Genomic DNA, 16195 nt, shown 5'->3' with positions numbered 1-16195 from the left:
GGTGCGAGCGCCAGATTCATTCCGGCCGCGGCCGGCCAGACATGGCTGGGAGCCTGTACACGCCTCGCCCCTACGGGCCTGACATCACCTCTGTTGCCTGCAGGTCATGGCGGATCCATTTTAATGGCGCCAAGGCGGGACGACAGTAACCGCGGCTGCGAGCGTGGCCGGAGACGCCGAGATTTAACCGTACCTGCGGGGGAGTGATGGGAACGCGGCATTACTGCTCCATGGAAACAGTGGCGATGTTTCTCAAGCGGGCGAAAGTGGCCGGCCGGGCTGACGGTGACCGCCGGGGGACAAGGCGCCACGGACTCCCGGAGGAGGTTCACTGCATTTGAAAACGGGGGTGAGGTCGATCCGAGTGGCGGGAAACGCCGTCACGTCGACGCACGGCTGAATCTCCAAGAAACGGTCTCGATCGAAACTGAACCCGACTCGTCGTCGGACACAGAGAGGAACTAAATCGGGAGGAAGGATTTACCTTCTTCTTTTCGTAGGATTCCATACATACAAATACATCGTGATACTAGGCAAGTATTGTGCTATATATGTAATATGTATGCGTCAGGTTAAGAAGGACGAAGCCAAGCCGCAATCTTGGGAGCTTCCAAGTTCCGCCGACGCCGCAGATCGCGGAGATCGATCTCGGCTCTCGGCGATCGTCGTGTTTGGTTTCGCTTCAGCGTCCGGGGACGGCCGGATTCATCACCGTGACGTCTTGGCTGGCCAAATGAATTGTGAACCCTGCAGTCTCCCCGTCGTCGTGGCTGCCGGGCAAACCGTAACCAGCTCGGGGTAACCATGGCCAGGAGCTCGATCCAGCCATAGGTCATCCGCCATTAATTTCTGGCTAGCTAGACAGCTCAGGCTGGTCAGCTTGGAACAGCAGCGGCCACCAGGTGTCTCGCCGCGGCAGCACTGAAAAATCTTGCAAGCAACCGGCTGCGGTCTGAATTCTGAGTCCTGAGCTCCATCGGATCGGCGTGACAGTTACACCTCGGCCCTGGCACTCTGTTGGCCTAACTGTGTCCGGCTCGTATACTTTACTGGCTGACGGAGAAGCCACATATCTGAAGCAGCAGCTCGCCGCCACGTCGGAAGCGGACCCTTAATTGCCGGTGATTTACAGCCACACCCGTCCGACTTGGACGAGGAGTCGCCGGTTGGTTTACCACCGGCGGTGCATAAATACCCAGCGGCCACGGGCCATAATTATTATCAGAGCTCCAGTGCCTCCAACACCACCACCACCACCCCGGAGCCCGGACGGAGCACGTACAGCTCTCCTCTCCCCGGCGATGTCGTCGCCTTCCTCGGCCCACTGGCTGAGCCTCGTCGGGACCATCTGGCTGCAGACCATCAACGGCCCCAACTCCGACTTCCCCGTCTACTCGTCGCAGCTCAAGGAGCTCAAGGGCATCTCCCAGGTGCAGCTCAACTTCCTCGCCTTCGCCTCCGACGCCGGCAAGCTCTTCGGCTGGTTCTCCGGGGTGGCCGCGCTCTACGTGCCGCTCCCGCTCGTCGCCTTCGTCGGCGCCTCGTTCGGCCTCGTCGGCTATGGCGTGCAGTACCTCTTCCTGGACAGCCCCGGGCTCAAGTGCTGGCACCTGTTCCTGCTCACCGCCCTCGCCGGGAACGGCATCTGCTGGATCAACACCGTCTGCTACCTCCTCTGCATCAAGAACTTCGCGTCCAGGAGCCGCGTCGCCGTCAGCCTCGCCACCAGCTACCTCGGCCTCAGCGCCAAGGTGTACACCAGCCTGGCCGAGAGCTTGCCCCGCCTGGCCGACTCCAAGGCCAAGACGTACCTCCTCCTCAATGCCGTCGTGCCGATGATCGTCACCGTGTTCGTGGCGCCGGCCCTCAGGCTGTTCGACCTCAAGACCGACTCCATGGCGAGCACGGACACGGCATTCCTCGTCATGTTCGCCATCACCCTCGCCACGGGCGCGTGCGCCGTGGTCGGCAGCATCGGCTCTACGGCCAGCGGGCTGTCCTCCAGGGAGCACATGATCAGCCTCAGCGTGCTCCTCGCCGTCCCCATGCTCATCCCGGCGGCGCTCAAGATCCGTCAGAGCATGAACAAGATCTGGGAGGCGAAGCGCGAGAACAGGATCCACGATCTCGGCAGCGACGACGCGGTGGTCGTGATCGAGGTGATGGACCTCGAGACCAAGGAGGAAGAGATCGTCGCCGCGGAGGAGGATCCCCAGGAGGAGGTCGGAGGCCTCCAGCTGCTCAAGAAGCCGGACTTCTGGCTCTACTTCTTCAGCTACATGTTCAGCGGCACCCTGGGCCTGGTCTTCCTCAACAATCTGGGGCAGATTGCCGAGTCGCGAGGTCTCGGGCAGACTTCCACCCTGGTCTCGCTGTCGTCTTCCTTCGGATTCTTCGGTCGCCTCCTCCCGTCCTTCATGGACTACTACTCTGCAAAGTAAGCACTTCACCATTCTTTCCACACACACTTGCATGATTAGATTAACATTTATTTTCGTCCGATTGGGCCCTTGAGATCTTCTTGGAGTCTCCCTCCAGGATTCATGGGGTCCTTTTAAATGGGAAACTTGTAACCATCAACAACTTCTAGTTCTAGAGTGGAATCGAATCTTCTCTGCTTTTGTCCATGCAATTTCACTTGTTTCCAGAAGCAGAAGAAACGGAAGCGGCGGCTAACTGAATTCGTTGGTTTGTGGTGCAGAAGCGGCCACAGCATATCGCGGACGGGGTCCATGGCGTCGCTGATGGCGCCCATGGCGTGCGCCTTCTTCCTGCTGCTCAACCCGGGCAGCGTCTTCCTGTACGCGAGCACGGCCATCATCGGGACCTGCACGGGGGCCATCACGTCGGTGGCGGTGTCGGCGACGAGCGAGCTGTTCGGCGCCAAGAACTTCGGCGTCAACCACAACGTCCTCGTGTCCAACATCCCCGTCGGCTCGCTCTGCTTCGGCTACTTCTCGGCGTTCCTGTACCAGCGGGAGGCCGGCGCGCGCGGGGCCGCCAGCTGCTCCGGCGCCAGCTGCTACCAGGCCACCTTCGCCATCTGGGGCGCCACCTGCGTCGTCGGCACGCTGCTCTGCGTCGTGCTCTACGTCCGGTCGCGCAGCTTCGCCGGCAGGCTGCCGGTGAGGTTACAGTGGCTGTCGCGCGTAGCTAACTTCCTAGGTGCCCGTCAGAAGGCTTGACGACGGCGGCGGCCATGGCGGGTGATTGATTAACTTAGGAGACACGAAGCATCGATCTGCCGCGATGCGATCGATGTAGCTTTTTGTTTTCTTCTTTTTCATGGCTTTTCTTCTTGACTGATCGATCCCACGGAAGGGATACGCACGCAGATCAAGCTGGACTGAGTAGATATTGTGCAGGTTGATCATCACCTTTTCGCTGCAGATATATATGCATATAAAGAGTGATTGAAGAATAGCAGATTTTCTTTTCATCATCGAGTATCATGCTTCTTCATTTCTTGTTTTAGTGCCAGCATGTAGGAGTGTCGACGTTGGGATGTTGAGTAGTGTACGTACCTGGAGCTGCAATTAACATTTAGTGCATGAAAGCAACTATTAATGGCTTGTTTAGACTTGTATATATGCTTAATTAATTAAGATCGTGGAATTCTACTACTGATTGATTGTGTAGTACCGGCAGGCCGGCAGCTAAGCTAGCTATACGTGTAGAGAAGAATCTGTTGGGCACGTCCGTACATGTACGAGCGATGGAGTGAAAGCTTGTAGTGGACCGTCCAAATTCCAGTAATTGGCCATAACAATTCCGCAAAGTATCTGTTCGTAAGTTATCACGAAAGTTGTCAACCCGCGAAGATCAAGGAAAACCCACCTTATGATCTTATCATAATTTTATAATCAAACCAAACTGTAGAAAAATGGTGACGAGGGAGGCTCCGTAGATCACGAAAATTAACGAAAATTCTAGACTTGATGGCTCGAGTGACAGTGTAACCCGCCTTTCAGGATCTTGTCTTGACCAGGTAGCATGGCACACCACGCACACAGTGTAGGGTTCCCATCTACTAGCTTGTTTATTTACATCGACCCGTCGCTTCCGACAACAGCATCACTGGCATGCGTCCAATCCGCATCACCAATAAACAGGAACTGAGCATGGCACCACTGACATTTTACTATCTACACGCACGAAGATCGGACATGCGATGCATGTGAGGCAGAGGCCGCCATTAAAGGATGTTCAAGCAGGTAGGTCGATCGATCCAGCATCGGCCTCGCTCGTGGTCCTCTCACATGCTGTTCGACTTCGATCGATAGCGTTGCAATGATACAACCCAAAGTTCAGTTCCACCTTCCTTCCCCGTGTACTTGCATGGGCGGGCCGATGCCCATTTATTCGCCGAAAGATTGCAGAGCCATCAGCTCTGCCACCCTTGCCGGATGTCGTCCAACCTCTCAGCTGGTGAGCTGATGTGCATTTATGCGTTTATATATGGTTGGCTGGCGCACACCGGTGAGGATGCTGCGGCGCAGCGGCAGCCTCCCCCACGCCGTCGGTGCGGTGATGTCCAGCCCAGCGCGCGTCCGGTGGATCGATAGGTCGCTACCCTTCAGCTTGGAGTTGGACTCGCTTGCAAACTGACATGACATTGTATCTATGGGCTTGAATCTTGTCACACTTAACGGACAACGCACAATGCATGACTTGGACGACAACGCACAATGCATGACTGATCGATCCATAACGCACCGGAGCTAACCAGCTAACGAACACGCTCCCTCAAATCGAGCCCAAATCTCGCGCTCTGTGGCTGCTACAGTATATATGGTTGCCGCGCCCTCGCCCGGGGAGGAGTGAACGAGGGACGATGCTTGGCGCAGTGCAGTGCAGTTATGGTGGTTGATGGCGGATGGTAATGGCGGCGGTTGTTGAGGAGGCAGGGCCACGCGAGATGGCCATGACATGTGTCCTGTGCGCGCACATGGCTGGCACCAAGGCGAGCGCCAAGGCACGCAAAAAGGAGCCGGGGTTGGAGACGAAGGCCAAAGTGCGCGCTCTTTTCGGTCCATTTGTAAACGCAGCGATTTGGTCAGTTAGTTGGACATGCTAGTTTGTGGACGCCATGATGATTACGGTCGCGCGTCTCTTGTAATCTTGCTGCTGCTTGCCATTGCTAGTGGTCGGATCAGATTCGGTAATGCTGCTGCTGAAAGCGTGTCGTCAGCGGGCCAAAAATATCTGCTATGTCAATCTAGGGTGCGGCCTGGCGTGCTAATGTACCCTAGCACTCATTCTGATTTTTTATTTTTACATTTTTTGGGAAGAAACTTCCAATCTAATCATAATACATCATGACAGTATAGGGAACCCTAGATCGAGCGCCGCCGCCCCCTCCCCACCTTGCTTCCCACCTCGCCGCCACCGGAGGAGCGGCCGGCGAAGCCCGCGTCGGCTCCCAGGAGGGTGGCGGCGATGCGATTCGGCTGGATCCAGCCCCCTCCCACCTACCCCCCCCCACATGATGTGGTGTCGGCTCCTCGACGGCGGCTCCCCGGCGGCGGCAGCGCTCCTCACCCGCGGTGGTGTTGCCCCGGTTGGGTCCCCTGGAGCCCCACCCTCCCACCCCACCTCGCGCTGGAGCCCCCCTTCCTCCCATGGCCCCAGATCGGATCTGGCGTCCCATGGGCTCCCCCTCCCGTCCAGCTGCTGCAGCCCCCTCCTGCCGCTCCGGCGCGGCGGCGCGACCTTGCCCGCGGTGACCTTCCCCTGTCTGCCTCCTGTCTCCCGTGGGCGTAGCTCTTGCTGCTGCTGATTGGGGCAGGTGAGGCCTTTGGGTGAGGTGGCCGGGCAGGCCGGGGCTCGGTCTTGCCTCGGTGCAAGCCACCCTCCGTCCCTGACGGCGCCTCCTCCGAGCTACAGCAACAACTTGCGTATGTGTGGTCACGGCGTCCTTTGGCAGGCGGCTGAAGTTTCACGGTGGTTCTTGGTCGGCACTGCTCCAGTCCCGGCGTCCACGGACATGCGTTCTCCAGTGTCCTTGGTTTGCCGGTGTCCCCACTGGCGCGGTCTCGGCCCCGTCCAACAAGTTGCTGCGTCCCTTCCAGCATCTTCGGTTCGCCGGTCCTGGTGGCTACGCCTCCAGCAACACGGAGCTGCGCCCCCTTCCGGCTCCGGTTTGTCGGCGGCGCCGGCCGTCACCCTACCACCCGTGTCGGCTCTCTGCCCCGCTGCCTCTCCAACCCCATCCACCATGCCATCGGTTGCAAAGCTCGTGTTTTTGTCGGCGGCAGGTGCAGCCCCACCCTTCTTCTGAGGTAGCGGTCGACAGGCATGTTGACACCGGCATCTTCGGATCCTGATCTGGTAGATATGGGATTGCTCGGACTCTGGCCATGTGAAAGCCGGCCCTTGGGGGCTACTCGTTTTGATTCTGCAACTACAACATGCTATGACATAAATGTAACATTACAGAGGCTATCTAAAGTCTACAGAATATTCAATTCTAACATATCCAGTAGACTTGGCGGCTGGCAGAGATTTACTTATATGGAGAAGATTGTAGTGTTTACCTCAAAACGCTCCTTCATGAGGTTGACCAGGCCGGCTTAAGTCACGGCTGGTGTGTAGGCGGTTTAGATAACCGGAGTGAATCTCCTGAGCATTGAACTGGGCGTAACTTTCCAAGTCCAGTTTCCAAGTCCAGTATGCAGGGAATATGATGAGTATGACCTGGACGACTGATAATGTTATGAGCAGAAACGACAGATCTTTCCATATCAAGATCGGCGGTTTAAAGTGTTATAAAGATAAACATGCACGATGGCATGGCAGATCATTGTTTTCAAATTGCCTATTGCAAGGTGTCATGTAGCCCAAAAGAATAAGTGTTTTTTGATGCGCACAACTTCTATATGGCAGATTGAGAGCCGGGCCGTGGTTCAGTGGCCCTGGTCTTGACATGTTGAAGCTTCCGGGTCATCCTGCATCGGTTCTTCTTCTTCTTGTTCACCCATTGGCTGGAAGTCAGATGTGGCCCAATTGATCCCAGTCAAATCTCTAAATACATCTTCATCATCTTTAAGGCTTGACGGGTCAATATTAGGAGCAAAGGTATGCTTCCGTGTTGGCGGGATAAGGTCCACGGCCTCATGAACATGCACCTTCACTTTTGCGTTTTCAACATCATAAACCAGATGATACTTGGAGAGATCAGTTTCCTCAGTCTGTTTGCTTGCCAAATGACGCATCTCCCCTACTATATTGGTGAAGTCGTCGGTGCTAAAGGGAGACCCATCTTCTTTTAAGCTAGGGCAACCAGTGGCTAGCTCTTCCGGGTCAACTTCTGCTTGCCATGCCTTTGCCCGGCTCAGTGCAGTAATAGCACCGGCTCTAGCGGCTGATCGCTTTAATTCTTCAAACCTTTGGGGCAGCACAGACAGTTTCTCCAACACTTCTTTGATGAGGGAAGGTGGATGCTTCTTATGGGAGGCAGCAGAAATAGCCCGCTGCGCACCAGTATACAACTGCTCCACAAGGGTATACACAGCTTTAAGCCTTACGCGCATGTCTTGACCCAGCTTGGAGCTTCTGGAGCCTGCATCAGCAAAAATATTGGTAAACCGGCCAATGATTGTGATACGTTGATGATACAAGTGGAAGTATTATGTTACTTACCGAAGATGGCAGCTGTCATGTTATTGATTTGCTGCTTTAAGCCGGATAACTCGCCAGTCACCAGCTTAAGACCAGCCTAAGCATCTTCTGCTCTTTTTAACAGAGATGTCTTCTCTGTCGACCAGCCGGTTCTTTCAGTGCTGAAGTCCCTTTTCAATTTTTCAGTGTCTTCTAAAGCGATATTCAGCTCTGATTTGGCTTTGGAAGTTTCAGTTTGCTGGTTTTGGATGTTCTGCCTCAGATCAGTGACTTGAGATTCCTTCATATTCAGTTCGGCCTGTCACACAAAAAGGCAGGCAGTATGACGTTATGATGATCATCTTATTTAAAGTCCCAGGCATAATACAAGTATTTTACTTGGCACTTGGGGGCTAATGCACATTGCTCTTTTTGAAGACAAATTCTATGATGACCCGGATAAATTTCTATGATTACAAACGGTTCATGGGGGCTGCATATTTGGATTTTATTCATAATTATGGTGATAAGTCTCGGCTTAGCCATGCTGATTAAGCTGGCCCTTGGGGGCTACATGTGCGAAATTGAAGCACTATTATTTGAAGTCCCGGCTTAACCTGTCAGTTTAAGCCGGCCCTTGGGAGCTACATATGCGAAGTTAAGAACTACAATTTCAAGTCCCGGTTTCAGCCATGCAGCTTAAGCCGGCCCTTGGGGGCTACTCGTTTTGATTTTGCAACTACAACATGCTATGACATAAATGTAACATTACAGAGGCTATCTAAAGTCTACAGAATATTCAATTCTAACATATCCAGTAGACTTGGCGGCTGGCAGAGATTTACTTATATGGAGAAGATTGTAGTGTTTACCTCAAAACGCTCCTTCATGAGGTTGACCAGGCCGGCTTAAGTCACAGCTGGTGTGTAGGCGGTTTAGATAACCGGAGTGAATCTCCTGAGCATTGAACTGGGCGTAACTTTCCAAGTCCAGTTTCCACTCGCCCTTATCAACAGCTGAAATTTCTTCTTTGGCACTGTGCTTGGATAAGACATTGGGGTTGCCTGGAGATGTATAAGCCGTCCCAGTAACTATTACATCTTCAGTTTCTTGAGCCAGCTGAGCGGGACCGGGCGGCTTAGCATTCTCTAGATCAACGTTCATGGAGTCCATGGTGACATGGTGCTCCTCTGGCAGCGGATCACCCATGGATGCTTCAGAAGTTTGATGCAAAGACTCAGACATTGTCTGCTTCTCCGGGTCAGCAACCTTGGGATCTTCGGCCGGTTTATTAACCTTCAGCTTCTTGCTGGGTTTGGCCATAGCACTGAAAGTAAAACACATGATAAGATTAGTATACTAATTGAGTAAGGATTTAAAGCAAGCAGGCTTAAGTGTTCTCACCCAGGAACAGTCTTGAACAGGGGAACCTGAGTCCCAGTGGAATCACCAGATGAAGAGTGAGAGGTTCCCTGATAGTTTGAATCAGAAGGGTTAAGAGGCTGTCGAAAAAGACCTGCCCTGGGAAAAGCTAAGTCAGAAATCTGTGAAACCTCTGGACGGAGCTTGTGAGGAGCCGGCGTGTTGGGTAAGCCGGAGGAGAGAATCCCGCCGCCGCGGTTCCGGGTTGTGCGGCAAGCTTCATGCTGCTGCTTCTTCAAAATAAAGTTGGGATCCAAGTAAGCTAAAGGGTGAGAAAACCTTACTTTCCGGCTTGCTTGACGAACTTTCTCTCTTGGCAAAGGTTCTGAGTTGGAGGAAAGGATAGTTAACTCTTCACCATCCTGCCTTCCACGTCATCCTGAGAGTGATCATTGTCAATAAGATGTACAAAAAATGAGCCAAGGGAGTCAAGACTCATCATCATCCAAGGTAAATAACTCGGAGGGGTTGGTCTTCTTCTTGGCAAGCTTTTTAGGGGCCTTATTCTTCGTCCGGGTCTTCTTGTCCGGCTTATCTTGCAACTTCTTATTCCAAAAAGGAGAACCGTCCTGCGGAAATCAAATGGCTATAAGAGGACAGTTTAAGTGAAGAAATGATTAAACCAGAAATTGTTTAAAAGCTTACAGCTGGAGGTTTGTTGAGAACGCAGAACGGATTCAACCCTGTTTTGCTGCAGTCTACCAAGCTCTCGTTCAGCAGGGACTTGGTCATATCATTGATATCATCATCATTCAGCTATCACTACAAAAAAAAGACACATCCGTGACATTTTGGGCCGAACGAATTTTTTTCCTGTCATACTTATGACACTTCTATGACAAAACACGGTATCATCATAGATGTGGTGGGGTCCTACTTCTATGACAAAAAATCATGATAGAAAATGGGCTTTTTGTCCTGGGCGGGCCGGAGACGCAGCTGCATGACATTCTTTGGGCCGTCCATGACGGAAAAAACCGTGGTAGAAGCGAGGGTGAGGAAAATATCGGGGTGTTCCCGGTTAGGGTGGGTGGTCGGGGCCGAGCGATGCGCGTTTCTCTCGTACACGCACGCGCGTGGGTGCGAGGCGTTGGCCTCTAACTGAACCCAAGCGAGGCGTTGGGCTCTAACTGAACCCGAGCGATTGCACTGCAGGCTACGCGTTACTGAACCCGAGCAATCGATCGATGGCTGTTAACTGAACCCGATCGAGCGATTACTTCGCTACTGCTGCTAACTGAAGCCGATCGATGCTGCCTCTGGATGAACAGTGAGCGTTCCGGGGGGGGGGGGTTGGATGAACAGTTCCAGGTGGGGGTGGATGAACAGGACCCTGTGGTGTTGCCTCTGGATGAACAGTGAGCATTGCTGGGGGGGTTTGGATGAACAGTTCCCGGTGGGGGTGGATGAACATGACCCCATGGTGTTGCCTCTGGATGAACAGGACCGCGATCGATCGAGCCGGTTGGGGCTGGATGAACAGGACCCCATGGAGGGCTGGATGAACAGGACCACCCCATGGAGGGCTGGCTGAACAGTAGACGGTGGAGTGCTGGATGAATAGTAGCCCGTGGAGGGGTGGTTGAACAGGAGCCCGTGGAGAGGGCTGGTTGAACAGTAGCCGGTGGAGTAGCGCGCGGTGGAGGCTGGATGAACAGGAGCCCGTGCATGAACAGTTGGAGGTGGAGGCTGGAGGAGGTCGACGGTGGATGAACAGTAGCCCGTGGAGGCTAGAGGGGGTCGATGGTGGAGATGAACAGTATCCTGTGGAGTCCCGTTTTGTGGTACACCACACCCCTCCCGATGAACAGGACCCCCGTTTCAACCGTAGGGCTCCAACACAAGTCCGTTTCCTCCGTTTTGCGGTACGCCACACCCGTCCCGATCAACAGGACCCCCGTTTCGACCGTAGGAGGTCCGTTTCCTCCGTTTTGCGGTACGCTAGACCCCTCCCGATGAACAGGATCCCGTTTCGACCGTGGCTGGTCGAACACAAGGCCGTTTCCTCCGTTCTGCGGTACGCCAGGCCTCGTTTCCATCGGCTGTTCCGTCCAAGCCGGTTGGCTCCCACGCGTTCCGTTGCCTCCCGATGAACACGACGCATTTCGTTGCCTCCCCATGAACACGACAATGACGCAGTTTCTCCGTTCCGACCCAGCCATGTACACAAGCCCTGGCCATACGTACGCGCGAGTAGGCGTTCGAGACCCTGCCCGTATGTACGTACGTGGCCGTATTTACTTTCTTGCACCCTGGCCGCTGTACGTACGTGTACATGCTACGTGCGCGCCTCTACTATGACACGTGCGCGCCTCTACATCGACCCGTATGTACGTACACGTTCGTGACCAGAATGACAACGCTACGTACGCTTCGACCAGGTGGGTCCCGACTGTTAGGCACTTCCTTGCGTGCGAAGATGTAGCTGGTGGATCCCAGCAGTCAGGGGGGCGAATCGTTTTTTTTTTGCCCGAACGCACTTCCTTGCGTGCGAAGATGTCGCTGGTAGGTCCCAACAGTCAGGGGGAAAACATTTTTTTTGCAAAATACGGTTGCCCGTCCGGTAGGTCCCTGCTGTCAGGTGGAGGAATCATTATTTTCCGCGTAATAAGGAGGCACTTCCTTGCTGTGGCCGTGGACCCAGCTGTCAGCCTCTCCACGTATAGTCCATGTCCGATGGAAGCCGTTCCTTGACCACGTTGACCACGCCGCACCGAGAGCACCACGGCGGTGGACGACGGCGAGGCCTAGGAAGGGGACGACACGGAGCCGGGGAAGACGCGGCAGTGGATACCCACGCGGAGAGGAGTACGAGGGTTCACTGGTTCGGCTGCGGTGTGAGGCTGCCGTCGCCGCAGAATAACAGGGGGTGTGGGTGAGTGGAGGGATGGCGTGGCCAGCGGTGGGAGTAGTAGGGGGCGGTGAGGCCTCCGTGGCAGCACAGCCGGCCACGGGAGGCAGGAGCAGGCGGCACAACCGGCGCTGCTTTGGGCGGCTAGAGCAAGAAGACCAGAGGTTGAAGAAGCACGACGGCCGTTGGATGGACATCGTACGGTCACTGCAGCTAGAATTGTTTATATTGACTAAGTTGACAAAGCCCTTGGTACGCGTCAACTTAGTAGGCCCACAGGTCAGCTTCCGAAACGGTGCGCCCCAGATGTCAGGGGGAGGAATCATTTTTTGGGCGGGTAAGCTAGAATATCCGAGATTGAAGAAGAAGCACGACATCCGTTGGATGGACATCCAACTGCCACTGCTGCTAGAACCGTGTGTTGACTATAAGTTGACAAAGCCTTGCATACGCGTCAACTCTTTTTTTTAGGGGACGCGTCAACTTAGTAAGGCCACAAGTGTGTGGCAGAGAACTTATAGCCCATTTGAGATTTGTAAGAATGTGCAGCCAATTTTTGAATTCTAATGGAATTTACTACAGCCCATTTACAGTTTGTTAAAAGTACAGCCCATTTCAACCAACCGTTCAAAACAGAATTCAATAAAATTTCCCACATTTTGATGGGATCCGAAATATTTTTATCCCGAAATTTCTAGTCAGATTAAATACAATTTCAATATAAATTTATATTACGTAAAAATCCAACGAAACATTGCGCTCGCAACAATTAATGAAATTAAAATTTTCAATATCCAAAAATAATATTTTATAAAGTAATTACGTGTTTGGTGCATTTTTTATAGTTACTGCCCAGTTTTTATAATTACATCCCATTTATTATTTCTTAAAGCCCATTTTCTTGTTAAGCCTAATGCATCCCTCCTAGGAAAGATTTGCAGCCCAGCGGGGCGGAGAATAACAACTTGACCTTGCCTGGGTATTCCTAAAAAAAGTATAGCTGGGCTAGCCATTTTCAGCTTGAAAAAATTAATATCTGGGCTGGATATCTGGCCTGGGCTAGACGGGCCACAGCCCGCCCAGTTAATAGCTGCAGCGATGTTTTCGTTGTTGTTCAGAGGAGAAAAATTAATATCTGGGCTAAACATCGCTCAAGAAAAACTCTGCAGTGCTCACACCTCAAAAACACAAATACTGCTCGAGCTGCTTGGTCCCAGCTGTCGGCCGCTTCTTGTGCAATTCTCTCGTTTATTGACTACATAGGTTGACAATGGTGTGGGACCGTGATGTCAGGAAACCAGGAGGAAGCAAAAAAATTATAGTTTTATATACTAATAAGGAGGCACTTGCGTACGTGCGGCTATGGCCCTGGTGGGTCCCCACTGTCATCCTCTCCAAGTAAAGTCATCTCCTCATCCTCATGTCCGTTGACCATGTTGACAATGCGAGACGGCGGCGCCACGGCGAGCGCAACAACTCGAAGGACGATGGAGAGGGCCTCGCGGGCCCTACGGATGGTCTGATACAGCGCCCGCTGCTCATTCGGGAAGCCAGGATAGGGCCACATGTCCGCGACGGCATTGTCGTTCGCTTGTTCACCGGTGCTCGTTGAGGTGACGGAGGTTGCAGCACAGGTCCTCCTGCGCTGGTAGCTCTTCCGCCATTAGGGCGTCGAAGTGCGGCCGCACCTGCTCTATGGTGAACACGGCATGAACCGGCTTGGACAGTGGCGCCGGCTTCTGGTCGGAAGCTACGTCCATCGTCTGATTGTCGTCGCTCAGCTCGGCGAGGTAGCTGGCGAGCCAGCATGTCCGGCTGCTGGACCGACCCGCTGCCAATTACGAGTCTGACTGCCCTGGCCCACGCGGACCGCCTCCCTCGCCTGCGCGCGCTTTCCGCCCGAAACGGTCAGCGCCGCCCGCCCCGCTTCACGGTGCATGCGATTGCTCCGCCTTCAAACGACACAAGTGCCGTTCGTCCGTCCTTCTGCCGCCCACATTAATGATACGCGGTTGCCAAGGCGGCTACTCCGGCGCCACACGTCCGTCCCTCTGCCGCCCACCATTGCTATATAAACTGCTGCGCCGGCCATAGCCGCAGTCATTCGCATTCGTTCCTATTCTCATGTCCACACCACTACTGCCCACCATGGCTTCCTCGCGCTCCAGCGCTCTTCGGGGTGGGCGGACGACGGACCACAAGGAGATGGCAGCCATTGCTGCCGACTGGCTGGCCGGCAGGCAGCTGGAGGACGACGACGTCCCAATGGAGAACATGGTAGTCGACGATCCGGCGCCAACCCCCTCCTCGGCGCCATCCTCGCCGGTGCATTGAACCATGACCATCGGTGAGGCCCGTGCCCAATATATGGACACGGTTAGGCAGAAGCATGAGGAGCAGTTCCGGGAGGCGCAGGCCAACGCCGCCTACAACCACCATCTCCTCCAGGAGCACCTGTAGGCGGAGGAGCAGATCGCCGCGGAGCGGGCGGAGCAGGAGGCGCTGCTCGACTCGTACCACTCCGCCCGCGAGGGCCGCCTCGAGCGCCGGCGGTACCGCATGCGGGTGGCGGAGGCTGCGGCCGCCTACAAAGAGGGCGATGAAGCGGGCGAGGCATTGTTTGGCGAGACCGAGGACGAGGCAGAGGACAATGCCGGCTCCGATGAGTCCCCGCTCCAGTGGCGTCGACGAGGCCCTACTCCGCCGAGGCCCCGCAGCGCCAACAACGAGGTAGAGGACACCGCCGGCTCCGCCGAGGCCCCACCCTGCCGGCAACGAGGGGGAGGATTTCCCCCGCTCCGCCGAGGCGCCGCCCGTCGGCAACGAGACAGAGGACATCGCCGGCTCCGCCGAGGCCCTGCCCCGCTGCCAACGAGGCCGCGCCACACAGAAAACGAGGAAGAGTAGAACACGGTAGGTTGCCGCTGCTCGGGTCCAAGTAAGTCCACCGCTGCTACTCTCCGGTTGCTGGCACTGAGCTGTACATCATGGAGCAATTCTATGATTACAGGATGATTGAAGAGCGCTCCGTGGTTGAGCAAGCTCATGAGATACAGTCATTTTCTAGAGAACTTGAGCACTTCAGTTGTATGCTACCGGACAAGTTTGTTGCCGGAGGTATCATCACTAAGCTTCCTCCTTCGTGGATCTCATTGGCACTCTTGATGTGGAAGAAAAGGCGAGAGCAAAGGACACACGTGCTCGAGGAATTGAGGGAGGATCTAGTGCCAATCTGGTACAGAAGAAACTTCCAGCCCCACAAGTTCAAGAACAAGGGCAAGTTTGATGGTAAAGCAAAGTTTGATGGGAAGAACAAGGCTGTGCAACACACGAACTTCAAGAAGAAGAATGACAAGAAGAAAGGTGTTTGTCATGTGGGGATCCTGATCATTGGGCTCCTAGTTGCCCTAATCGCTATGACAAGCTAGGCGGGTTGACCACTGACGGCCGGTTAGCTTCTTGGCGGCGACGTGGAGTCGGAGAGCTATGTTGGAGAAGGACGCTGCTTCTACTTAACTGCTGGTGCAGTTGGCTGACTGACACGTGGGCCAACAGGCATCTGGGCCACATGTCAGTTACGCAACTGCACCTGCAGTTAAGTCACTGAAGCTTCTGTTCGGCTCAGCCGGACACAGGTGGGTAGCTTCAGTTAATTAATTATACCTCCAGCGCACCCCTTTTTAGTTGAAGAATGTATGAAATGTAATGAAATCCGGCATGTTTATATGAAATCCGACCGTGTATGAATGAATTTATTTCGATTAGTTCAAATTCTTGTATCACTGGCATTGGATGAACATGCAAAACAATACGTACTAGCATTATTCCCGGGGTGATCACCTCGTTTGCAGCAGTTTCACATGTACTCCCTCCGATCCTTTCTAGTCTGCATACAAGTTTTGTCTGCAGTCAAAGTATCTCTACTTTGACCAATCTTATAGAAAAAAGTATGCACTTTCACAATGTGCGAAGTAAAAAGGAACAGAAGGAGTACAAAGATTTTGAGCAGCTTTTTAGCGTTCTTGTACATTGCAATCACAACGATTCACATGTCATAGAGAACATTCAAAACAATCGATGATTATGCATCTTAGCGATTCACATGTCAGAGCCAATATTTACTTCACAACTAAAGAATAAAGAAAAAATGGATCGACGCTGCTGACAGCAAAGGGCGTCCCATTCGAAAATATCAAATGCATGTCTTCTTGCTAAAATCAATGAGCAAAATTTGACAAGGTTTTCCCATTCCAAAATATCAAATGCCTACGATTGTGGAATGGGCAGGGTTTGCCATCAGTTCGGACATTGACATGGCACCTC

General features: G+C 53.8%; 1 protein-coding gene across 1 annotated transcript; it reads left to right on the top strand.

The window, feature by feature from the left end:
• Positions 1 to 1199: 1199 nt before the first annotated feature.
• On the top strand, positions 1200 to 3580 carry LOC123079600 (protein NUCLEAR FUSION DEFECTIVE 4). The gene is made up of 2 exons (XM_044502390.1): positions 1200 to 2437; positions 2702 to 3580. The coding sequence occupies exons 1-2, from the start codon at positions 1302 to 1304 to the stop codon at positions 3183 to 3185; spliced, it is 1620 nt and encodes a 539-aa protein (XP_044358325.1). The 5' UTR covers positions 1200 to 1301; the 3' UTR covers positions 3186 to 3580.
• Positions 3581 to 16195: the final 12615 nt, after the last annotated feature.

Source organism: Triticum aestivum, chromosome 3D, assembly GCF_018294505.1.
Source record: "Triticum aestivum cultivar Chinese Spring chromosome 3D, IWGSC CS RefSeq v2.1, whole genome shotgun sequence".
In the NCBI taxonomy this organism is placed as follows: Eukaryota; Viridiplantae; Streptophyta; class Magnoliopsida; order Poales; family Poaceae; genus Triticum; species Triticum aestivum.
Note: the sequence above shows the minus strand (reverse complement) of the source record. Positions and strands in the feature narration are given on the sequence as shown.

What these genes read in the sequence shown, in the direction of transcription:
- LOC123079600 (XM_044502390.1), top strand. Translation starts at nt 1,302, where the DNA reads ATGTCGTCGCCTTCCTCGGCCCACTGGCTGAGCCTCGTCGGGACCATC. An exon ending in ATGGACTACTACTCTGCAAA is followed by an intron (nt 2,438 to 2,701) that starts GTAAGCACTTCA and finishes TTTGTGGTGCAG; the next exon opens with AAGCGGCCACAGCATATCGC.